Here is a 26,605-nt window from a genome sequence, read left to right as displayed (position 1 = left end):
TGCATAAGGATATGAGTAGACTACCACTCCCATTATTCCAGGTTCATCTCCCCCCCCCCCCCAAAAAAACCCCAATAGTTAAAGTTGGTCATGATGAGTATGGGTGTCATGTTTGGTCCAGATCCATTGTTGGTGGGGTTTGCAGTGGCCCAGGTTAAGCCTCCCAAACCCCAACAGTACTTAAAGTTGGTTGTGAGGGGTCTGTGTACTGATTGGTCCAGATCCATCATTGATGGGATTCACAATGGTCTCTGAATGTGCGTGAAATGCAACTCCCATTATCCCGGGTCAATCCCCCTCCCCAAACTCCAGCAGTACTCAAAGCTTGTCATGAGGAGTCTGCGTGTGAAGTTAATTCAGATCTGTTGTTGGCAGGAGTCACAGGGTTCTCTGGAAGTTGGAGTCATCTTGGAAAATATATACATACACTAGCTGTGCCCGGCCACGCGTTGCTGTGGCGAAGTATGGTGGTATGGGAAATAAAATATCTTATATTATCTGCTTAGAACTGGATTATATGAGGCCCCTTCTACACAGCTGTATAAAATGCACACTGAAGTGGATTATATGGCAGTGTGGAGTCAAGATAATACAGTGCAAAGCAGATAATATAAGATTATAAATGGGTTATATAGCTGTGTGGAAGGGCCTTGAGTCTGCACTGCCATATAATCCAGTTAAAATCAGATAATCTGTATTTTATAGGCAGTGCAGAAGAGGCCTAAGTGAGGCTTAACTCTGCCTGTCCCCCGGGCTGAGTGGGTTGCTAGGAGACCAAGTGGGTGGAGCTTAGCCCTCTAACTGGCAGCAATTGGCTAAAAATAATTATTCCTCTCCCTCTAATTAGGACTTTATTTTTCTTTTCTTTTTGTTGTATGAACGTAGAGGCATGGATGAGGGGTTGTGCTGCCAAGTTTAGTGTTTCTGGGATGTGTAGTTTTGAAATTTCATTACCCTTTTATATATATAGATAGCTACATACATACATATTTTCATTTTTATATAGATAATAGATATATAGATATAGATGCATGTTGCAAGTCACTTGACCACCTACTATAATGCAGTCTGAGCCCTGCCACATGCACAATCGAGGACCTTCTCATAGCAACACCAGAGGCACTCCAAGTGGTCAGCTACTGGTCAAAGGACATTTAGTATAATGCCAAGGTTTTTAAAACTTTGTGTTTTAAAATACATTACAACTTGTATTTTTGGTTTGCTTCTGACACAACAAATAAATAGATATAAATAAAGATATTTGTTTGTTTATATAATCTCAGCTCTTAAACAAAATGGCTTTAAAACAAAATCTTGGCAGAGAGGCAGAATAGTCAAAAGTTAGCTAATTTTAACAAAGATTCAAAGAGAGATTTCCAGAGTGATGTATTGATTCTGTCTGACTATATTGGTTTAATTTATCGATGTTATGTTCAATTCACTGATATTAGGTCTAATTTGATGTTAGGTTTTTAACGCTGTTTTCGTATGTGGGGGTCTTGTTGGGATTTTATGCCAATATTTATCTGTTTTATGAAGGCATTGAATGCATGCCGTTGTTTGTTGGAATCCACCCTGAGTCCCTTCGGGGAGATAGGGTGGAATAGAAATAAAGTATTATTGTTATTATTATTATTATTATTATTATTATTATTATTATTATTATTATTACAGTAGAGTCTCACTTATCCAACACTCGCTTATCCAACATTCTGGATTATCCAACGCATTTTTGTAGTCAATGTTTTCAATATATCGTGATATTTTGGTGCTAAATTCATAAATACAGTAATTACTACATAGCATTACTGCGCACTGAACTACTTTTTCTGCCAAATTTGTTGTCTAACATGATGCTTTGGTGCTTCATTTGTAAAATCATAACCTAATTTAATGTTTAATAGGCTTTTCCTTAATGCCTCCTTATTATCCAACATATTCACTCATCCAACATTCTTCCGGCCCGTTTATGTTGGATAAGTGAGACTCTACTGTATTATTATTACTATTGACATATTTCATGTCATATAAATATAGCACCATGATACCATTTTAATTATACTCTGGTTTCTCTTCAGATTGAATTACCATGGAATCATGGAATTTGTAGTTTGGTGAGATGCTAAAACATTCTGGATAAAAAGACTATCCAAATAAACAACTAATCCCAGGGTCCCATAGCATGTTACCATAGTATCAGAGTTCTATCATGGTGCAGTATAAAAGATACCCTAGAAATGTGTGTGAACATAAACTGTCTTTCTGCATTTTTTTCTTTAACTTACCAACTTTGTTTATTGGCCTTACCCCTATGCCTTCATTTGATGCCTATCTAACAGGTGAATGTTTTCTTGCTATGGCGATAACGTTTCAGTGTATCATATGATAGATTTAGGATAGATACTGGTTCTCCTGAAGGCCAATATTTGGAAGTTTGCCAATTGGGCTCTTTTTGTGTAGTCATAATCTGTAACGTTTTAGCATTCCAGATCTTCAATATCTATCACTTTTAAAATCTATTTTAGAGACAGGCTACTGTCAAGTCTAGATGTAATAGATAAGCTAGAGCTATAACAGATGGAAACATATTGAATTGCACATGGCAGATTTCAATTTATTATTTGCAGCTTCTGGGTTTAAAATCTATCCATTCTCCATTTTAATCTTTAATAAAAAGCCTAGTCCTTATATTTGTTATTTTAGAAAAAGTGCTCCACAATAAACAGAAATAACCAACTGAATGGCACAATTTAAACGTATTTTAGTTGTATTTTCTCCTGTGCAGTTCTGGCCTTCCTGCATCTACCTCCCCTTCCAAAACAAAACAGAGAGGATTTCCAGCAGGGAATGAAAAATATATATGTATGCAACATTGTCCATATATACATTGTTGTTGTGTGCCTTCAAACCATTCCAGTGTATAGCTACACTATGGTGAACCTATCTTGAATTTTTCTTGGGAAAATTTGTTCAAAGGGGATTTATATAAGCCTCACTCTGAGGCCAAGAGAAAGTGACTTGCCCAAGCTCACTCAATGGGTTTCCAAGGCCAAGTGGAGGTTCAAATACTAGTCTCCATGATCATAGTCTAATGCAGTGGTTCTCAATCTGTGGGTCCCCAGATGTTTTGGCCTTCAACTCCCAGAAATCCTAACAGCTGGCACACTGATGGGGATTTCTGGGAGTTGTAGGCCAAAACACTTGGGGACCCACAGGTTGACAACCACTGCCCATTTATGCATCCTATTTTATAAAAAGAGGCATATTGTGATATCTTGGTAGGAGTGTTGGACTATAGTTCTCGAGGTCAGCGTTCAAATACCTGCTCAGCCATGAAATCACAGTGCATGACCTTGGGCAAGTCATGCTCTCTCAGTCTAAGAGAGGCAAAGGATTCCTCTCTGATCAACAGAAGATTAAGAGGAGATGCAACTGCACTGTAGAATTAATGCAGTTTCACGCCACTTTAACTGTGCTGGCTCAATGCAATGGAATCGTAAGAGCTGAAATTTAGTGAGACACCAGCCCTCGTTGGCAGGTACTCCAAAACACCTTTTAAAACTACAACATTGATGATTCCATAGCATTGAACCATGGTGTCAAACTGCATTAATTCTACAATATAGATGCATCCTTGATTTAAACAATAGTATTTTCAACTACCTCATTATTAAAGTTTTTTTTTTAAAAAAACCATATATGTTGTACAAAGCTTTGAATGCATAAACTGAAAATGTGAGTATAATTTAACAGTATTATTTGAGAACACAGAAATGCTGGCCCGCTCTAACAACCACCATGTCAGACTACACAGAGTAGCCATTGAAATCCACAAGCATGTGGACAATTTCAACAGAAAGGAGGAAACCATGAAAATGAACAAAATCTGGCTACCAATATTTAAAAAAAAACCCTCTAAAATCGGGACAGTAAATAAAGAACAACACTCAGAAGACAGGGAGATTCCAGGCATGAACAATCAGGGCCATTTAACACCTTCCAACAAAGAATTCCCCCAGGTGGGAAGAAGCCAGGCTTTGAAGTTGCCAGGCCATTCAATGCTAATCAAGGTGATCAATTGTAACATTCACACTTGCCTCAAACAGACAAGAGTTCTTTCCCACCCTGGACCTTCCACAGATATATAAACTCCACTTGCCTAGTTTCCAACAAACCTCACAACCTCTGAGAATGCCTACCACAGATGTGAGTGATACGTCAGGAGAGAATACTTCTGGAACATGGCCATACAGTCCAGAAAACTCACAGCAACCCAGTTATTCTGGCCATGAAAGCCTTTGACAACACAAAATTAACAGAATGGTTCACCCAGCTTTTGAACACTGCCCTATTTGTGACTTTGATTCAGTGGCTGCTTTTGTTGTTTTTATATTCCTGAGGGCAAGAATCCATTTCAAAGAAGGCCCGTGATTCAGACTCATTGAGTCAATGTAAACCTTTTTCTTGTTTTAGCTGGAGAAAATGTCATAGCCTGGCCTTGGATTTCCACAGAGATGCTGTTTGTATCTAGGGCCCTGTTTAAAGGGCTGTGCCAGTCGCCTCTGTAAATCCAGCAAGGTACATATTCCTTTCACCAGGACACTCATGGCAACACCATCTGCTCGCTGGTGGAGCTGATACAGTGAGCTTTAAAAAATATATAACACGCAGACAAACTTTATTTGGATATTCATTTCTGTTGCTTGGGGAAAGGTCATTTTCCTGCCTTATGGGCTATTTATTGCAATAGTGATTATTCCTTTGAGTGCCTGAAATCCTGACACCTTGCAGACGGACAGTTGAAAATGCAAGTTTACTTTTCTTCTCCTGGTGATAATTACCAGCCCAGTACTTTCATATTTGTTCCAACCTGCCCTTAATTTCCAGCTTTCTATTGTATCTACGATAAGTGATGGGAGAAAAGGGGGAGGAGGAGTTGAAAAGCTGGCATTGAATTGCCCCTTACATTCTTCAGGAGTCTAGCAGAAAGGTTATCTCTCTATCCCAAGCCTTTCCTCTTTGGTTTGCCTGTCTGAAGCAACTGTTACTTGGTAACCAACTCTTGCTGACAGATCAGATGCAGAATGCAATAAGTCTCAACACAGTTACCTGATGCTGGAAGATCACTGCCTCCGGCTGCTGCTTCCATGGTCTTCATTAAGGGCTGTTCTGCCTAAAGATGTGTCTGCTACTCCTTTATTCATCTTTACCAAAATATGAGGCCCAAGAGGTTTCATAGCATGTTTTCCACACATACAATGTAGAGCGGGACCAGTTTTCATGACATCCTATCACCAAGCACAGAGCCCTTCCAAGATACCGTATTTAATCAAATAATGTTCACCATTGTGTAATAGTCTCACCACCCTTTTGGGGGCCCCAAATTTGCTATTTTAGGATTCCTCATATAATAGTTGCAAACCCTTAATTTAGACAGCCTCCTCGCTGTAAACAGTTTAGCATTCTCTTCCACATCTCTTGCTGCCCTAAAGAGCTTTATCCACTTGCCAGCAAGTATGCATCACTCACTCGCTTGCCCATCCATCTATCCATTCACCCACCCACTCATCCACCCAAAGACCTGCACACAGTTTCACTCCCTCTCCCATACCCATCCATCCGCTTGCCCACCCCTGAGGTGTTGTGCCTGAAAGGATGGATGGGCATGTGAAGGAGTAAGTGAGTGAAGCAATGGTCAGATGGATCTCTGGGCGTATGAATGGGCAGGTGAGCAAGTGATGCGTCCTTGCTAAAAGAGGGTGGGCAAGCAGATAAAGCTCTTTAAGGCAGGACAGTAAGACATGTGGAAGGGAACACTGAATTGTTTACATCAAGGAAGCTGTCGTCCTTCACGCTGTGTGCTGGTCAGAATTGGTGATCATTAATAGGTGTAAATATAAAAACTATTCAGCAGGGTTCAAGCTGAAAGCCATTGGCTTTCCTGAAGAGCATGGAAATAGAGTTGCAAGAAGGCAATTTTCTGTTAATGAGAAGTTGCTGTGTACCTTGTTCAAAGTTAAAGACAAGCTAGAGAAAAATTCAGTGTGCCTTTTGAGGTTCCAAAACAGGCAAATTTCCATAAATTGACGTATAAGTGTTGGTGTATGTGAGGAAAATGGCTGCAGTGTATATGAGATGTTGCAATGAAAGCATAGGAGGAAGGCCACAAACACAACAATCCCCCAACTCAGTTTAAGGTAAGTCGTGATTGGGTTATAAGGTTCATGCGATGACGCAATCTCTCTGTGCAAAAGAGAACACACCATGCCAAAAGCTGACAACTGACTACACTGAGAACATTGAAAGCTTTTATCAATTTGTCTTGCATATGCATGAGGAAACGCCATATCCCCTTTCTCAAATTGGTAATGCCAATTGGAAGGCTGTGTTCTTCAATATCCCCTGCAACAGCACTATTGCACATAAGGGTCATCTAGTGTCACCATGAGAACTAGTGGTCATGAGAAATTGCCATGCACCGTAAAGCTTGTTATTATAGCTGATGGAAGGAAGTTACCACCTTACAGCATTTTCAAGAGGAAAATGATGCCTAAAAAAGCATCATTGCGGGAAAAAGGTCAATGGGATTTTGGCCTGCATAAATAGGGCTATAGCGTCTAGAGCGTGCTCCCCCTCTATTCTGCCTTGGTCAGACCACACCTGAAATACTGTGTGCAATTCTGAGCACTGCAGTTGAAGGGAGATGTTGACAAGCTGGAAAGCATCCAGAGGAGGGCTAAAATGATTAAGGGTCTGGTGAACAAGCCCTATGGGGAGCGGCTTAAAGAGCTGGGCATGTTTAGCCTGCAGAAGAGAAGGCTGAGAGGAGACATGATAGCCGTATATAAATATGTGAGGGGGAGTCATAGGGAGGAGGGAGCAAGCTTGTTTTCTGCTGCCCTGGAGACTAGGACGCAGAACAATGGCTTTAGACTACAGGAAAGGAGATTCCACCTGAACATCAGGAAGAACTTCCTGACTGTGAGAGCTGTTTGGCAGTGGAACTCTCTGCCCCAGAGTGTGATGGAGGCTCCTTCTTTGGAGGCTTTTAAGCAGAGGCTGGATGGCCATCTGTCGGGGGAGCTTTGAATGAGATTTTCCTGCTTCTTGCAGGGGGTTGGACTGGATGGCTCGCGAGGTCTTTTCCAACTCTACAATTCTATGATTCTATTAAAAGAGTACAATTTCCCTGTGGGATTCATGTATGGGTCCAGGCAATGGGTTGGATGGACTTAGAACTCACAATGAATTGGGTTAAAACTGTGCAGAATAGAAGACCAGGCGCACTATGGAAACAGCTGCCTCTGCTAGTTTTGGACAGTTTCCGAAATCATATTGTGAATGAAATGAAGCAACTTCTCTGTGACAATAAGACACAGAGGTAGTGATTACTGGTGGTTTAATATTCCTCTTGCAGCCACTGGATGTACTAGTGAACAAGCCTTTTAAAGACCGCTTGTGGCATTTCTGTAATGAGTGGATAATGAGTGGTGATCAACATCTGACACCCACTCGAAATGGGAAGTGCCCATCCTTGGAACTGATGTGCACATGGGTCATTAAGAGTTGGGGCCTTATCATGAAGGGCAGTGTTGCCAAAAGGTTTTTTTTTAATGGGCCTTTCTAATGCACTGGATGAATCAGAAGATGATGCACTGTGGGAGAGTGATAGGGAGGAAAAAACAACATCAGTGAGGACAGCACATCAGATAATGCAGACTGTGACAGTGAGTCTTCCAACAAGGAAGATTAAAATATGTAAATATGTAAATTTGTTTTTCTGGACACTTCAGTACTTTTTCTCAAGTTGCTTTCAACATCAGTTTAATAACAAGTTATTGTTTTGGTGAAAAAATACACTTTTTTCTCATGTAATAGTAGTGAACCCTTTTTTATTTAAAAAAAGGAGACAAAAAAGGTGTGACTATTATGCAATGAGATATAGTATGTAATTTTACGATGCTTTTAGCCTTCCTTGTCAAAGAAGACTGGTACTTCATCAAACTGCAATTCCCCTAGTTCTATATAATTGAGCCATGGCAGTAAAGGGGGTATCTAACTGCCTTATTTCCACAGTATAGATGCACCTCTAATATCCAGGAGCCAAGAAGCCAAGCTTATAGTACCTCATCAATTGTAAATGTCTCCAGAGAGACCTTGGCTCACTGGCCCTTCCATTAGACAGAGTTGGGCAATCATCTCAGCCAGACTCATTTGGAGAACCTTGAAAGAGCAGCCAAATATTATTTATTTTATTGTTGTATTTTTTTCTGGCAGGGACAGAAAGAAGCACTTGTAGGATTTTCTACTTCATTTGCCAAAAAAGCTTCATTGGCATTACGTTCGTATGCAACTTTATTTAGGTGAAGCCAGGGAATGGGGGAAATGAGTCCTGCTTGAGACTCTTCTTCAGGCAACAAAATGTCTTATGATACTCTTGCTTCCCTACAGTTAATATCTATATCTATATCTATATCTATCTATATATATATTATAATACACCTACAATACACATATACAAACATGTACACATACACATACATAGACAACCCACCACCCACGTTGCAATTACCCCTCGTCCCACCCTCAGTGCACCCCTCACTTATCACTAGTATTATTCACAGCTTTAAGCAAATAACAGATTGACATATTCATGGATTGGTAGAAGGTTGTGGGGTTGAATACGGGAGGTAGAGAGGGGATGATAACTGTGGTGTGTGCATTTGATTTCTAAAGCCACCTCCTCTGTTAAGAGTACATATCTACAATGGTACAGTGGCAAGGACTGGCACAGTCAGGATATTATGTGTGTGAAGGAATTATCAGTCACAGTCATTGTGGGCTGAAGTATGATGTGGAAATTGCCCACATTTATTTTTTTAAAAATAAATATGCAGAAGAGACTCAAATGAATGGTTCAGAAACATTCTGTTCATGCTCTGCCTGAAAATGTAAGGCTTTCTCCATTCAAATGAATGTAGGATTTGGTGCATATTACTCAATTTTTGGTACTATTTCAAAAGGTCAGCTGAGAGGGTGCACACCTCCTCCACCCAAGTATTTGTAGACAGTAAATCCGTAACACTTGAATGCCTAGGCCTGAAACCCATATGTGCTACAGAGCTTCATGGATTAGTTGATGTTTCTTGTAATGTGAACTTAGCTCTCATAATTTTGAAGTTTTCTCAGCTAACACAGTGTGCACATATTTTCAGAACTTGGAAATGTTACTTTTTAGACTACAACATTCAGAATCCCCTAACCAGCATGATTAGTGGCTGTGCTGGCTGGGGCATTTTGGCAGTTGTCATACAAAAAGTAATTTTTCAATGTCTGGCTTTCTCCCTTCAGCACTAAATGCAGTGTCTAGGAGAGTAATATCAAGAATCTCCCAAAATGGGCACTTTAGTAGCCAAACCAAGTTGATAGCCATGATTCCCACTGTCTAGTACTATAGTGGGTGTTTGGTATATGCTGGGGTTTAGTTCCAGTGTTGTTGTCCCCCTCCCTGTTTACCAAAATCCATGAATACTCAAGTCCCATGATATACAGTGATATAAAATAGTGTCCCTTATATTTAATGGTAAAAGCAAGGTGTGTTCTGGATCCCCCCCCCCCCCCAAAAGCACATACCTGTGTCTGAAGCCCATATGTGTTCATGTCCCATGATATAAAACAGAGTCCCTTACATATTGCAGCAAAAGTAAGATGTGCTTTTTGATTATTATTTTTTAGGGGGAATATTTGCAAAACATGGATGGTGGAATCCATAGATACAGGAAACTGACTGCAATAGACACTGATACTTTAAAAGGTGAACATTATCTGGAAAGTTTAATGTTTCATGACATTCACACTGTGAAGGCATTTCCTTACATACCTCATATTTTTCCTAGTTCATCATAAAAATAGAGATGAGCTAGTGTTATTGCAAATTACTCAAGAGTGAACTGATGATCAGGAAATGCATCTATCATAAACATTGAGAGCTTAGAACTTTTTTTTCTCCCCCATTTTTTGATGGGCACTGAAAACCTTTCTGAATCCCACACATTGTTTGTTCTATCTGTAGGCTTCTGAATACTGGAGGAAGAAAACCATTTGAATATAAAACCTGACACCATTTTTAATTTACTTGGTTTGTCCAAAAATAAAAACATATTGCTCACTTTCAATTTTTCTCCTTAATTCGGTCAAATAAGTGGTCCTGCATTGAACATTTGTTTCATTGGTCTCTGCCTTTGGACAATCAAGCAACTGCATTACTCACTGGCAATGTTGTGTTGGTTCCAGCTCAGCAATTTCATAATTAACTTCTATTACGCAAGACAAGTAATAAGGGAAGCAGACAGCGGAGGGGAAAATGTGTTAGTATGATCCACCAGGCTAACCACGGAAAGGGTCTCGAGATGCCATACAGTTTAAGAGTCTAAAAAGGGTTCACTTTTCTATTAAAAATGGAAACATATGTTGTAACTTGGGATTCTATTAAGTAAAGTTGAGAGGAGGAGGAGTCCCCCCCCCCCCATGTGTCAGTTTGATGCACCAAGAGCTTTCAATAGAAGGGCCTGAGCATGCAGCTAGGCCCCTCACACAATTTGGAGGGAGAATTAGGGGTTGGTTGAATGCCTTCCTGAGTCAACCTCTGGTTGACCTGGGTAGGCATGAAGCCACTCCCCACCCCAGGAAAAACCTGGGGTTTGGGGTGGGAGTGGGGCCTAAATCCCAGGAAGAACCAATATCCCAATTCCTCCTGGGATTTAGTCATGTGTGGAAGGGCCCAGAGAGAATGAAGGCATATGAAAGTCAGCATGATACACTGCTTTGTGTGTTGGATCAAGACTCTACAACAGTGTTTCCCAAACTCTGGTATTTAGCTCCCAGAATCTTGATTATTGGACAAGGCAGTCCAGTCTTCTGAGAGCTGAAGTCCAAAACACCATGAGGACCAGAGTTTGGAAAACATTGCTCTAGGGGCCCTTCCAGACAGGGCCTACATCCCAGGATCTGATCCCAGGTTTTCTGCTTTAAACTGGATTATATGAGTCCGCACTACTAGATAATCAGGGATAAACAGAAAACACAAAGACTGAATCTTCACTCAGTCTTTGCACTTAATTGGCTGACCTCAGGCAAGTCATACTCTTTCGGCCTCAGAGGATAATAGTGACAAACCTCTGATAAATACATTTTGACCAGAAAATTCTACAGTTAGACTTCCATATTTGTTGGTTTGATTTTTGTTCATGGGTTTGAGTAATATGATCTACCTAGGAATCTTTAGGTCCTCCAGTGTGACACAGTAGCCATCTTCTCTCAGAAGTAATGCTGGAGGTACTAGAGATTCCTAGACAGAACAGCTCTCTAAGAATTTCTAGGTTCTGTAACCAACATCTAGCAGACGTTGATCTTAGAATAGGGGTCCTCAAACATTTTAAGTGGAGGGCTGATTCACAGCCCCTCAGATTGTTGGGGGGCCGAACTACCCTGTTTCCCCTAAAATAAGACATCCCCAGAAAATAAGACCTAGTAGAGGTTTTGCTGAATTGCTAAATATAAGGCCTCCCCTGAAAGTAAGACCTAGCAAAGTTCTTGTTTGGAAGCATGCCCGCCAAACAGAACACCGGAGCTTGAACGATCGGTAAATGTACGTACCATAAAGTGTACATGGAAATATTGGTAGTAACAAGAAATTCTTGATAGGATTCACAGTTTATCTGGTTATGCTGGTTTATGATGACAACTACTGTACAGTATGTAATAAATGTTCATTTTTTTTTGTTCAACAATAAATGTGAATTCTTCTTCATGGAAAAATAAGACATCCCCTGAAAATAAGACCTAGAGCATCTTTGGGAGCAAAAATTAATATAAGACACTGTCTTATTTTCAGGGAAACACGGTATGATGAAATAGTAAAAAAAAAAAAAAATAGGATTGTTGTTGTGTGCCTTCAAGTCATTTCAGACTTAAGTCAACCCTAAATCTAAAGTTTAGGACAGAGGCCAGGTAAATGACCTCGGAGGGCTGCATCTGGCCCATGGGCCTTAGTATGGGGACCCCTGTCTTAGACCTTCTTAGAGATTCTTAGAAACATATTCTCTCAAATTAAAAAGGGGGTTTTATTTAGTTTTCCCATTTTCACAGAGGTTTTATGCCATTAACCCTAGTGAATGTGGGCTGACAATAGTTGCTGGGTTGACTGCAGTGACCAACAACTTAACTAATGGACCCAAAGGTGAGGGACACTAAAAGCTGTGGTTCAGTAACATTTGGAGAATGCATGTTTCCCCATTTTTTATGTAAAATTAGCAAATGGGTCCTTGGCAGAGGGTCATCTTATCAGGAAGGGAGGGGCCAAGGTTCCCTTTTGCTTTTCATGTTGGCCCATGGGGCAGTTCTCATGCTGCATCTGAGGGCATTTGAAGCACAATCGTCTTTCTCCTCTGACTTCTTTTGGGAAGATAAGGGATTCTACGAGGGATATTCTTATCATTTTTTTTTTCCTATTGCACTGCAAATCTTAAAACATGGGAAATGTTGTCGTGATATGTCTAGTGTAGGACACATGGCATGCAATTGTCTGTTCTGTGTTGGTACCACCACGTAATTGTTCAATATTAACACAAACCTTTTTTGGGCAGGTGATTTTGACAGGTCAGGTAGCTGCTCTCAATAATGTAGTTTTGAAGACATTGTGTGTATGTGTGAGATCATATACGTGGTCTGTCTCAAAAGTATTGAGAATGGTTTTTGTGTGCAGTGTAGTAGGGCCAGAAAAAACTGTGGGAGCTGAGGCACATGGAGGGAAAACCCAGGCATACAGTATGATTCAGTTGGATCTGAACAGGGGCACAGACAGCGAAACAAACACCTTCCCTTTTCTACCCAAAGCTTTTATATATGTGTATGTGTATGTATGTGTGTGTACATGCTGAATTTGCACTTTTAAATTGTACCTGTTTCGACTTACATACAAATTAAATTTACGAACAAAACTTCAGAACCTATTTTGTTTGCAACTTGGGTGCTGCCTGTATTTAATGACAAGGAGCCTGTTTCAAAGGAGATAAACGTCATTGCATATATGTTCCATTTTTTAAAAAAAAATCATTTTCATTACTTTGGGGAGGGACCATGTATCCAGGGTGCCACTGTATGTGCTGGGGTTCAGTTCCAAGACCTACCCATTCACCTCTGTGGAGATCAACATCCATGATAGACAAGGATGTAGTAAAGCAGTGTCCCTGACATAGAATGACAAATGCAAGGCTTCTTTTGGGGAATGTTGTGGGAAGAATATTGTCATGCGGTGGATGATGGGATCCATGGCTACAGAGGGCGGAGTGTATCGTCTACTTTAGCAAAAATAACAATAGAAAGTGATAAAACAAAAGCATACTGCTCGTAGAAATAATGTTGAGGTGCTTTGATGTAAAATTTGAAAGTGGTCCTTTCAGTTGTCTGTACTTCTCTATTTGCAATGCAGACTCAAAGGTTTTTATTTTTGTTTATCATGTCAGAAGCAAACCGAGGGTACAGTTGTAATGTGTTTAAAAACACAAAGTTGAAAACTTGGCATGATACTAAATGTCCTTTGACCTGTAGCTGGCCACTTGGAGTGCCTCTGGTGTTGCTGTAAGAAGGTCCTCCGTTGTGCATGTGGCAGGGCTCAAGCTGCACTGTAGTAGGTAGTCGATGGTTTGCTCTTCTTCACACTCATATGTGGTGGACTCCACTCTGTGGCCCCATTTCTTAAGATTGCCTCTGCATCTCATGGTGCCAGAGCGCAGTCTGTTCAGCACCTTCCAAGTCACCCAGTCTTCTGTGTGCCCCAGGGTGGGGAGGGGAGTCTCTCATCCGGTATCAGCCATGGCTTGATTTCCAGGTTTTAGCCTGCCATTTTTGGACTCTCACTTGCTGAGGTGTTCCTGCAAGTGAGATGTTGACAAGTTGGAATGTGTCCTGAGGAGGGTGACTAAAATAATCAAGGGTCTGGAATACAAGCCCTATGAGGAGCAAGTGGCTTAAAGAACTGGGCATGTTTAGCCTGAAGAAAAGAGGACCAAGAGGAAACATGATGGGGGCCATGCAGGCCTGTAGCGGGGGGGGGGGGGTTAGGGGTTCAACCCCCCCCTGAAAATTTTCAAGTTAAAAAAAAAACCTTGTTTACTCATGAATTTTACCTGGTTAACCAAATCCCCATGCTAAGTCTATGAGACGCAAAACATTAAGAGCCCCTCCAGTCACTATCTCAAGCAGATATTGACAGGTCTGAACCAGGGGGGCGGGCGGGTCAGGGGTTCAAACCCCCCCCCCCCCCCCCGGGAAATTTTCAAAACCCCTCCCGAAATTTTTTTCTGGCTACGGCCCTGGGGCCATGTATAAATATGTGATGGGAAGTCCTAGGGAGGAGGGAGCATAGAATCATAGAGTTGGAAGAGACCTCATGGGCCATCCAGTCCAACCCCCTGCTAAGAAGCAGGAAAATCACATTCAAAGTACCCCTGACAGATGGCCATCCAGCCTCTGCTTAAAAGCCTCCAAAGAAGGAGCCTCCACCACAGTCAGAGAGTTCCACTGCTGAACAGCAATCACAAGCTTGTTTTCTGCTGCCCTGGAGACTAGGATGCAGAATAATAGCTTCAAACTACAGGAAAGGAGATTCCACCTGAACATCAGGAAGAACCTCACTGTGAGAGCTGTTAAGCAGTGGAACTCTCTGCCACAGAGAATGGTGGATGCTCCTTCTTTTGGATGACCATCTGTCAGGAGTGCTTTGAATGCGATTTTCCTGCTTCTTGGTTGGACTGGATGGGCCATGAGATCTCTTCCAACTCTAGGATTCTATGAGTATCTTAGAAACCCACTTCTTGATTTAAAGCTGGCTGATGTCCGAGCAGGGGATGGGCCGGAGTGTGATGTCAGAAAGCTTGACAAGGGCCATTCCAGTTGATGGTATCCTTCCGACCCGAATGTTTGTGGAAACTATCTGGATGAGTGCCCGGATCCTGTGCCAAGTGCCCCAAAGCCGAGCTCCTGCTTCCTTCATAGAATCATAGACTAGTATAGTTGGAAGAGACCTCATGGGCCATCCAGTCCAACCCCCTGCCAAGTAGCAGGAAATCGCGTTCAAAGCACCCTTCCTGTGGCCTCTCCGTGGGATGGAGCTTGGGGGTTCCTTCCCGAGAGCCCACCCCAAGCGACGGTGCGACCTCGAAGGTGTTCGGGTTGGCTTATGGAAAGACCCCCCCCCCCCCTTGTTTTGGAGGGAGACTAAGCCGCCGGGGTTGCTCCTTCCTTGGCCCTTTGCTTTGGCCTTTGGCGCCCCTCCTCTTGGCTGCCATGACCTCCCCTGCGCTCCTGGGCTGCCCCGTTTGATCTCCGGGGAGAAGTGGAGTCTCTTCGCTGGGGAGAGAGGATTCAAGGGCGGGGGCGTGGCTCAGGGAAGAGCCGGCGAGTATGTCTCTCCCTCTCCCCCCCCCCCCGCCCCATTGCTTCTCCTGCCTTCCTTTGGGTGCCACCCAGGCGCTGCCCCTTCGCCGCCCCCTTCGCGGGGGACCCTCCTCCGAAGCACCTCCCGGCTGTCTCTCTCTCTCTCTTTCTCTCTCTTTCGGAAGCGCAGAGACAAGGAAAAGAGAGAGAGAGGGGTCTCCTGCCTGCGCCAAGCCTTCTCTCCGCCGCTTCCGACAGGAGCCCAGCCAAGAGGAGACACCTGCTGCCAGACTGTGAGTGAGAGATCCCAACCTCATCTGGAGAGATGCCATGGGGTTGGGGGTTGGGGGGGGGGGGGGCTCACTGGGAGGGAGGAAAACTCCGCTTGGAAGGGGCCGGCGGCGCGGGATGAACGCCGCTTGAACTGCCGCGGCTCCGTGCTCTGGGATCCCGGGAGTTGTGGATCGGGAGCAAGACTTTGTGAAACTACAGCCCCCTGGATTTCACAGCCTCCAGCCTTAGCAATTCAGGACTGCAGGGTAGATAGGCGCCCCGAGGCTGGCCCCGGTCCAGAGGACGAGCCCTGCTTGGGAAAGGCGCTGCTCCGGTGCCCCTCGGGTTGCCTCTCCCTTCCCTCTCGGCTCCTGCCGCGGAGGGAGGAAGAGGCGTCGTGCCGCCCGGCTCCGGAGGATGCGCCTTCGTTCTCTCCAGCAAGTCAGGCGGGACCAAGGGCGAGCTCTGGTCCGAGGCGTTGGGAGTTCTTCCTTGCTGCGCGGCATGCCTCGTCCTGAAGCCACATCTGCACCGTAGAGGGAATGCGGCTTGAAAACACGTTAACGGCCGCTCAGTTCTGCGGAATTCTCACAGTATTGGTTGGGTAAGGTATTAGCACTTTAAGACAAGAGAAAGCTTTTGACCCCCCCCCCCCCCCTCCATGATTCCCTAGCAGTGAGCCTTCGCAGTGAACATGCTACATACACAGAATACTAGAACAGAATTATAGAGTTGGGAGAGACCGCATGGGCCATCTAGTCCAACCCCCTGCCAGGCAGGAAGCGCACAATCGAAGCACCCCTGACAGATGGTCATCAAGCCTCCGTTTCAAAGCCTCCAAGGAAGGAGCTTCCACCACACTCCGAGGCAGAGAGTTCCACTATTGAACGGCTCACACAGTCAGGAAGTTCTTCCTAATGTTCAGATGGAATCTCCTGTCCTGTCCGTGTGTTGTCGAAGGCTTTCATGGCCGGAATACCACTCAGCACCAATATCTAACCATATTGGTATCATATTCTTAACAGGTTATGAATATATACATTTCTATTATCCTAATGTTCAGGTAGAATCTCCTGTCCTGTGCGTGTGTTGTGGAAGGCTTTCATGGCCGGAATCATGGGGTTGCTGTGAATTTTCCAGGCTGTGTGGCCATGCTTCAAATGCATTCTGTCCTAATGTTTCGCCCACATCTATGACAGGCATCGTCAGAGGTTGTGAGGTCTGTTAGAAACTCTGCAAGTGGGGTTTATATATCTGTGGAAGGTCCAGGATGGGAGAAAGAACTCTTGTCTGCTTGAGACAGGCATGGATGTTTCAATTGGCGATCTTGATTAGCATTGAATAGCCTTTCAGCTTCAAGGTCTGGCTACTTACTATCTGGGGGAATACTTTATTGAGAGGTGTTAGCTGGCCCAGATTGATTCATGTCTGGAATTTCTCTGTTTTCTGAGTGGTGTTTTTTATTTATTTTATTTACTGTCCTGATTTTAGAGTTTATTAAATAATGGTAGCCAGATTGTGTTGATCAATCAGGGCCAGCTAACTGCACTGAACAAAGTATTCCCCCAAGCAGTAAGCAGACAGATCTTGAAGCTGAAAGGCTATTCAGTGCTAATCAAGGTGGCCAATTGAAACATTCACGCCTGCCTCAAGCAGACAAGAGTTCTTTCTCGCACCCTGGACCTTCCACAGATATATAAACCCCACTTGCAGAGTTTCCAGCACACCCCACAACCTCTGAGGATCCCTGCCATAGTTGCAGGTGAAACATCAGGAAAGAATGTTTCTGGAACATGACCATACAGCCTGGGAAACTCTCAGCAACCCAGTCCTTTCCTTTCATTCGAACCCATTGCTCTGAGTCAAGGGCAGCAGAAAGCAAGCCTGCTCTCTCTTCCTTATGATATTAATACATGGCTATCATATCTCCTCCCAACCTTCTCTTCTGCAAGCTAAACATACTATGAAGATGTTCCTCATAGGGATTCATGGTCACCAGACGTAGATACACCCATAGCCTCCAGATTATACAGAGGCACCTTCTCCCCATTGCCCGCTGTTTGTTCTCCCTCCTTCAGAGAGATGAGAGAAAAGCCCCCCCCCCCCCACACCTCATTTCTGCCTCTTGGTATGTTTCCTAGTTGTAGCCAGAGGTTACCCACTCCAGAAAAGGTGCCTTTTAAAAGCTTGCCATGTGAGATGAGGAAGGTCAGGGTTTTTTTTTTTTTAAATAGACTTGATTCCCCCCCCCCTCCATCAGCGTAGTTAAACTTCATTTGCTTCCCAACCCAGGGTCACTTTTCCACTGCTGAGAGGGAGAGAGAGAGAGAATAATACCAAGGAGCCAGGGAATCCCTGGCTCAGGTTTCAGCTTCCATTCACCTTCCCTCCCTGAACAGTTATGGAAAGAAGCCTCAATAGGTTTAGCTCCTTCCTTTGCCTCCCTGCCATCTCTTGCAGTATAGGATCCCTTAACGTTCACTTGCTATGCTGTGATTATATCTCTGAACAATTGGGAGCCCCCTAAAGTAAGGTCCCGCCTGTTGATCGGTTTCCCTAGGTCTTGGACTACAGTCCTCATTATGTTCAGCTGCCATTTAGGCAAACACACGAAGGTGATGCGGAAGGGACCATTTGAGAAAGGGTTGCCCTAAAGCAGGAGCAAACATGGTGCTATTGACTTGTTCCTTTGTGCATACCTAGTAACAAAAGCTTTATTTGTAAGTTTCGTCATCCCTAGAGTATTTTCCCATGTACAGAGTGCTTTACCAGATTCTCAGTTCCTCGAAAGCATGACAAAAGGCGGATGTGGGCTGCTTTTGGAAAAGTAATGGAGCAGCGATCAAGTGGCTTCCGAAGCCAGCTTGGTTGGCAACATGTCCCCAAGCTCTTCTCAGTATCTGTGTTAGATCATACAGGTTTTACAAAATGAATGTGATAATCATAACAGCCCATTGGCTGTTAGGAATTGTGGAAGCTGTAGTCCAAAACACCTGGAGGGCTGAAGTTTGCCCATGCCTGTCATAGCTGGTGGTAGCAACCACTTAAAAAGTGGGAAGTTGAAATTCCTTATGATAAGCATCTATGGGTAACCTTGCTATTTTTCAACTTGGTCCAACTAGCAAGACTCTTTTGAAGATAATGTGGCGAGTAGGGGGTATGGAATCAAATGTGCCGCCCCGAGATTCCATTGATGAAATGTTGGGTGTATATATAACATTAAAAGATGCAGCAAGTGTATCAAAACAAAATATTCACTTCTTTTATCCCAGCTATTTCATTGGCCTCCCTTCCCATTTCTTTAGCCAGAATCCCAAACTGCCCCGACAGCATGCTATGTGACTGAAGGCAGAGCTGTCTTCTCACTACAAAGGACCCAAGAATCACCCTGCACTCCCTCCTTCCGCTTCCGTTTCATTTTTCTCTTTAAAGTTTGGTTTGATGTGATGCTTCGAAGCAATGAGAGATTAAAAATGAGATGCTTCTAGGCCATATTGGGAAGATTGTGACTGCCAGAGAGAAAACAGCCAGTTCTGCTCTGTTTGAGCCATCAGCCAGCAACAGGAGTGTATCCAGAGTCAATATATGCAAGGAAAAAGGATGCTTAGATGGTACAGCCAGTTTTAGGAAGGCTGCTGCGTGAGACTTGGCAGGTCAGAGAAACCACCAATGTGATAGGAATGCTGTTTGGCAAAGGGACACATATATATGCATACACACACACACACACACACATACACACACACACACACACACACACACAATGTTATATCATTTTGATTTGCTGGCTGCCTCTCTGCTTTTTACTGAATGGTTTCGGATGCAATTCTCTGGATGCAGTTTTGTCCAGTTCATGGCATAGCACAATGGTATGGAGAAGCCCAGTTGTATACTATTTACATTGACAGTGGAACAAAGCTTTCGCCATCAATGTTCAACTGACATGAAGCAGGAAAAGAGTTAAGGCCAGAGAGTTTCGTGCTATGCATTCTGCCGCACAGAGTTAAGCACACATAAAAGACATCCATCTGTCTTTGTTGAGAGCCCAGTGGTCATAAAAACCTAATAAAAAGAAGAAAACGGGTGGTTTACCTGATCTGATTCTGTTCCGGACCTGAAATATTTAGTGTTTTGAACAAGAAAGCAGTGCTTTTCTCTTCAAATAAGGATGCAAAGATTTGAGCTGGTGCTGCCCAGCTTAAGATGTGAATGTCATTGGCAAATAGGTAGAGGATTACAGCCTTAGTCAATGTTCTATAATAGCTGTTATTATTAGGTAATAATCACCCAATCCAACTAACTGTTCATTGCATGCATTTATGGTATAGTGGGATATGCAGCATATTAAATGATTTTGAAAAAATAAACAAAATTATGTACATTCTGGTTTTCACATCTGTGAAAAGGAAAGTTGATGGAAAAAAGGCAAACAGGTACCAGCCTTAAGATTAAAGATGGATTGGCGAAGGTGAATCTTCCCTATATTTTCTCCATACCCCAAATTCCACTTCTGCATACAGATGAGTATGAGGTTCAACATCATTTTGAATCTGAAGACTTGTAAACTAGCTCATATATTTTGACCTTCTGCTCTCAAAATCTTTGGCAATTTGATTGTGCTGGCTGGGACTTCTGGGAGCTGAAAATTCCCAGAGAATGCCATGTAAAGAGATAAGGGGAATAAAGATGCTTTGTCCACCACCATCCCATTTGTAAGCACGAGCAGTCACGTGGTTATGCTTTCAGGTTATTGTATGAAAACTGCCACAACATAGGATTTGGCTATATGTCATGGTTTTGGGGGTTCAAATCTCAGCAAACCTGTCCGCTTAACTTACCTCGCAGGGTTATGATGAAACAAAGAAGCAAATGAGATAATCTTCTGTGTTCAATGCTGAGATCCCTGCACTAAGAGCTGAATATCAATGAGATGATGAGGTTGATGAATAATAATAATAATGGGAATGATCTCCACCACCATGTAGTCCCCAGAGTCTGGAAAGTTGCTTTAAAAAGAAACTTATTCCATTACTCAACACAATGCTCAAAAAGCTTTAACATGTTTGAAAGGTAAACAGTTCCTGTTACTCATTATGTTAGTGGGCAAAGGTATCTTGCTAGCATAGCAGGTTTCTCTGCTTTTTTGTTTTCCTATTATTTTCTGTTAATTTTGAGGAGGATGGCATCAATTCTAGAAAAGGTCCTGTCAAAATGGCTCTTTGAGCACACTTGTAAAAGTTTGAAAATAACTAGACATGATTTCTTATTATGTTAAAAGAAACATTTATTTATTTATTTGCTATATTTATATTACACTTTCTCTCACCCTGAAGGGGACTCAAAGTGGCTCACAGTCTGGGAAAATCCAATGCCGTATATTAAACAAGTAAAAATACAATACATCATATATAATATTTATATATAGTAAAATCTATAAATACTATAAAAACTGTTAAAAGCCATGAAAACAATTCAGAGTCATTATTGAGGTGCTACAGATTATACCGGTTCTCTACCGGCTCAGGTCCAGCCTATCTTCACGATTGCATCTCCTATTACCAACCTGCACGAACCTTGAGATCCTCCAGGGAGGCCCTCCTCTCACTCCCATCATTGTCTCAGATACGATCAGTGGGGACGAGAGAAAGGGCCTTCTCGGTTGTGGCTCCCCGGCTCTGGAACTCTCTTCCAAGAGAAATAAGATTAGCTCCAACTCTGACCTCATTCCAAAAGGAGCTGAAAACCTGGTTCTTTCAAGCCACCATTGGTTAAGATGAATAGCTGATTGAGACCCCACCCCCACCTATATCCTAGCTCTCTGCACTTTATCTTTGCCCCATGTTACCAGTACTCCCAAGATATTGCACAATTGCACAATTATAATTTTATCCCTCTCCCCAAGATTGAAGATTGAAGTGCCATTACGTTGTTCCCAGCCTCTGGCTATGTTTTTATTGTGTGGTGATGTGTTTTAACGATCATGTATTAACTTGTTGTGATTGTATTGTATTTTATACTGTTGTATTTTCTTATATTGTTGAGGTTAGTCCCCATGTGAGCCGCCCAAGTCCCTTCGGGAAGCTGAGGCGGGATACAAGAATAAAGTTGTTGTTGTTGTTATTATTATTATTATTATTATTATTGCACGTATCCAAATGTCTGCTCACAGAGCCAGGTCTTTACGCTTTTCCTGAAGACCAGGAGGAAGGGGGCCAATCTGATATTACTGGGGAGGGAGTTACACAGCCAAGGGGCCACTACTGAGAAGGCCTTGTTTCTCATTCCCGCCAGTCTTGCTTTCGACGGGGGTGGGACTGAGAGTAAGGCCTCCCTAGAAAATCTTAATGCTCTCACCGGTTCATTGGGAGAGATATGTCCAGACAAGTAAGTTGGGCCGGAACCATTTAGGGCTTTATAGGCTAACGCCTATTGTGCTCAGTAGCAGACTGGCAGCCAGTAGAGCTGACGTAACAGGGGGGTTGTACACTCCCTGTACGTCACTCCAGTAAGTAATCTGGCTGCCACCCGTTGGACTACTTGAAGCTTCTGAACAGTCTTCAAAGGCAACCACACATAGAACACATTGCAGTAGTCTATACAAGATGTGACAAGAGCGTGGACTACCGTGGCCAAGTCAGGCTTAGCAATAAGTCTTATGTGTTACATTACTTGTTATGGGTAAAAATATTGCAAGTAACTCATTACTTTTAAATCTGTATCAGCCTGCCTTATAGGATTAACAGGACAAAGTATGCAAGGTTGATTTGAAGATAAATAGTTATAAGAGTCCTGCTCAAAGATGTAGCTTCAACAGGACAAAATGTGGACATTTCCCCACCACCACCCCATAAGAATTCTGCTTCCTCTTTAATAAAGCTTATCTTCAGTCCCCAGATTTCTAGCATTACCTGCCTCTAGAACTTTTATACTTGCTATGGTTACATTCCCTTGTAATTTTACTGCTCCTTTTTATTTTTTGAAAACCTAACTATTTTTAAATGCTTGGCTAAAGCTTTAAATTATAGTAATGCTATAAATTTAGGGAAGAAGGGAATTTTTTTTGAAGGAGACATAATTCTCATGGGTAGAGAATGCCCTCATTAGAGATCCAGCATGGTGTAGTGATTTGAGCATTGAACTACAATTGTAGAGACTAGGGTTCAATTCTGTGCTTGTTTATGAGAACTCAGTGGGTAACATTGGGGTAAGACATGCTCTCTTAGTCTCAGAAAATCCCATGATAGGTTTACCTTAGTGTCATCATAACTCAGAAACGACTTGAAGGCACACAACAGCAACACCAATTCTCATTTTCTTCTCTGTAGTCACATCCTGATGCTGTTTGTGCTGAACAATGGGTGCAGAAAAATGATTTTGCCATTTCTTCTCCCTGGAACCCTCCTGCTCTCCGAGAGAGACTGCTGGACCTCCAGAAGGAGCATGAGAGGCAGCACAAGGGAGGGGGAAGCTCCAGGAAAAAGGGGGAATTGGGAAGTTTGGATCTATCAGCCTTTCCTTCAATAGGGAACATATGACAAACCCTAGTATCTAACAAAAATCATCAAAAAATAGTGCAGCAGATGGTGGTAGATTCCATCCTATTGTTGCCTTCAGCAGCAGGTCAATACTGACATTATTTCCCTGGTGCTCCCGATATGCTTTTGAAAGTATCTCAGCAGTCACAGAGTAGAATTATTAGTTTCTGGGTTTCCCATCAAAATAATAGTTATTAATATATGACAGGGGATCCCAAAACATTGGTTCTGCAGATGTTATGGACTTCAACTCCTAGAAATCCTGGTTTTGGCTAAACTTCATGGGGATTTTGGAAGCCAAAGTCCAAAACACCAGGAGGACCAAAGTTTGGGAACCAATGACCTAAGGAAATGTCAGGCCATGAATTGCCCCATAACATTTTTTCTGATCTTGAGACTCTCCTTGAATCAATACATACCGAAGAGATGGGCTGTTACCATTCTGCTCAGAGTAACAATTCTGCTGAAAGGAAATTACAGAGATGTTTCCTCTTGATTGTTGATTATAGAACAGTGGGTTGACGTGGTGAACCAGATTAAGCTAACATAACAGCCTTTATTCCTTTATTCTGTGCTTGGATTCTAGATCTGTGTATTTCATCCTGAACCACACTCAGATCAACCAGCATGAGAGATTTCTTTGCCTGAAGGGTAGCATTTCCAGTGACAAGCCGTTGCATCATGGACCTGGAGAATGAGCTGCCCAACACCACGGCCTTCTGGACTCCCTACGCATCTCAATTTGACCCCTTTTCCCCAGAGACTTCTGTCACTAATGCCTCTATCAATACCACAAGCCACCACTATGACTTGACCAGCAATGCCATCCTTACCTTCATCTACTTTGTAGTGTGCATTGTGGGCCTGTGTGGCAACACTTTAGTAATCTATGTCATTCTCCGCTATGCCAAGATGAAAACCATCACTAACATCTATATACTCAACTTGGCCATAGCTGATGAACTGTTCATGTTGGGATTGCCTTTCCTGGCTATGCAGGTGGCTTTGGTTCACTGGCCTTTTGGGAAAGCTATCTGCCGAGTTGTCATGACTGTGGATGGGATCAACCAGTTCACCAGCATCTTCTGCCTCACAGTTATGAGTGTGGACAGATACCTTGCCGTTGTACACCCCATAAAATCAGCCAAGTGGAGGCGACCAAGAACAGCAAAGATGGTCAATGTAGCTGTTTGGGGGATCTCCCTTCTCGTCATACTGCCCATCATGATATATGCTGGGGTGAGCAATAACCATGGGAGCAGTAGCTGTACCATGATCTGGCCAGATGAATCTGGTGCTTGGTATGCAGGCTTCATCATCTATGCCTTTATTCTGGGCTTCTTGGTGCCCCTCACCATCATCTGCCTTTGTTATCTGTTCATCATAATCAAGGTCAAATCCTCTGGGATCAGGGTGAGCTCCTCCAAGAGGAAGAAATCAGAGAAGAAGGTCACCAGGATGGTTTCCATTGTGGTTGCTGTTTTCATCTTTTGCTGGCTGCCTTTCTACATCTTTAATGTATCCTCAGTGTCTGTGTTGATTGTGCCAACACCAGTCCTCAAGGGCATGTTTGATTTTGTTGTGGTTCTCACCTATGCCAACAGCTGCGCCAACCCCATTCTATATGCCTTCTTGTCCGACAACTTCAAGAAAAGCTTCCAGAATGTCCTCTGTCTGGTGAAAGTCAGTGGCATGGATGAAGCAGACAGGAGTGACAGCAAGCAGGATAAGTCCAGGCTTAATGAGGCAACAGAAACACAGAGGACATTGCTGAATGGAGACCTTCAGACCAGCATTTGAAAGGTCTGTGTAGCTATCCCCTAATCTCTTTTTGCATCTTCAACTGAAAGCTGCAGCCCCCACCAAGTCAGGTCAAGAGCCTTTTTGACCTTTCTGTTATGGGAATGGAAAATGGATGGGTTGGGTTGGTGCAAGAACAGACTCACTTCTGCAGCCAGAGTCAGGTTGGATTTAAGTGTGAGGATCATAGACTAGAAAAACCTACAAGTGTCTGTGCAGCAGTACATGCATGTCTGAACACAATAAGATTGAGCATTGTGAGCTCTCTACCCCATGTTCCATTTCAGTTAATCTGATGATCTAACAGACAAACCAGCAATCCTTTACAGGACTTGTGATGTATACTTTCAAATGTTACATTCCCTATATTTGACTAAAAACATCTTCAAAAAGAAAAATGGCTGAAACTTGAACATAACCCTCCACCCACCCTAAGCTGATGAGCCATGCAGAATCTGGAAAAGTTTTCATAAAGTTGAGACCATTGGAATCCTCCCTATTCCATATTGTGGATGTTTTGAAAGTTTAGGTCTACATGCTTCTCAAACAAGCAAAATACTGGATGCATACATTTTATTTCAAAATGAAAATTTGCACAGTCATAGAGTTATTCATTAGGGTGGTGAGGTGAATTGTAACTACATAATAGCCATTTCATTCTTATTTATGGACTGAGTAATGGAATGGGATCTTTTAAATAAAAGTACCAGGGATCTTCACAAATACAGAAAGGATACAGCATTCTGATGTCAGGAGGTTGGAGGGTGAGATGGATAGAGATGGGTGCTAGAGAAATATCTGTGGTTGGAACAAGATTCCCCTACTGTGGTTTTACAATAATTATGTGCATTGCTCTATCTCTGTATCGTCGTCCCCTACATAATAGTTTTATCCATTTAAGGCCCTTGTTGAGAGGACAGAACTGCCAAAAACTGTAAGATTTTCTCTCTCGTGCCTGCCCAATGCCAAGTGTCAGATATTTGTCTGAATATTTTGGTTGTGTGGACCAACTCAAATGTCATAAAATCACAAATAAGCTTGGATCCTCCAGTTTGCTTCATATGACTGGCTCTTGTACACAAATCAGCAACTTAAGAAAAGTGTTGTGTTGCACATTGTGGTGTTGGAAGTTGTTCCTAGGAATCCATAAATTTTTGCCAAGGGATTGAATATAACGAAACTTGGATGGCTTTTAAAGTTCTCTTTCCTTCTTCTTTTTAAAAAACGCCCCAGCCATACTTCAGAGATAAGATTCATGATGCCATCTCTATTGTTCTCAGCTTTTTCCTTTTTTTTGCTAAAGTGAGCTCACATATGCCTATTAATGACTTGATGGCTAATTGGTGGCCTTACAGGTGTGGAATAGTCATCACAGATCAAACGACAGAGCAGTATTACCTTTGGATTTTTTTTGCATGTCAGGATCAACTTGAGAAACTGCAAGTCACTTCTGGTGTGAGAGAATTGGCAGTCTTCAAGGATGTTGCCCAGGGGACGCCCGAATATTTTGATGTTTTACCATCCTTGTGGAAATCTTCTCTCATGTCCCCACATGGGGAGCT

At 42.8% G+C, this 26,605-nt stretch overlaps 1 protein-coding gene across 6 annotated transcripts in view; it reads left to right on the top strand.

The window, feature by feature from the left end:
- sstr2 (somatostatin receptor 2) overlaps positions 1 to 26,605 on the top strand; it is a 58,025-nt gene that overhangs the window by 10,683 nt on the left and 20,737 nt on the right. For 2 of the 6 annotated variants that reach the window (XR_010002987.1, XM_062970854.1), the window contains exons 1-2: positions 15,288 to 15,728; positions 23,830 to 25,046. Coding sequence is in view for 4 of the 6 variants with exons in the window: in XM_062970854.1 (XP_062826924.1) it covers positions 23,925 to 25,043 (1,119 nt within the window). In the remaining 2 variants the exon portion in view is untranslated. Of the gene's footprint in view, positions 1 to 15,286; positions 15,729 to 16,030; positions 16,313 to 23,829; positions 25,115 to 26,605 lie in introns of those variants that run through there. The other 4 variants (XR_010002988.1, XM_003217036.3, XM_062970855.1 and 1 more) reach the window with 4 other exon arrangements.

This window comes from Anolis carolinensis, chromosome 2 (assembly GCF_035594765.1).
Source record: "Anolis carolinensis isolate JA03-04 chromosome 2, rAnoCar3.1.pri, whole genome shotgun sequence".
Taxonomy (NCBI): Eukaryota; Metazoa; Chordata; class Lepidosauria; order Squamata; family Dactyloidae; genus Anolis; species Anolis carolinensis.
Note: the sequence above shows the minus strand (reverse complement) of the source record. Positions and strands in the feature narration are given on the sequence as shown.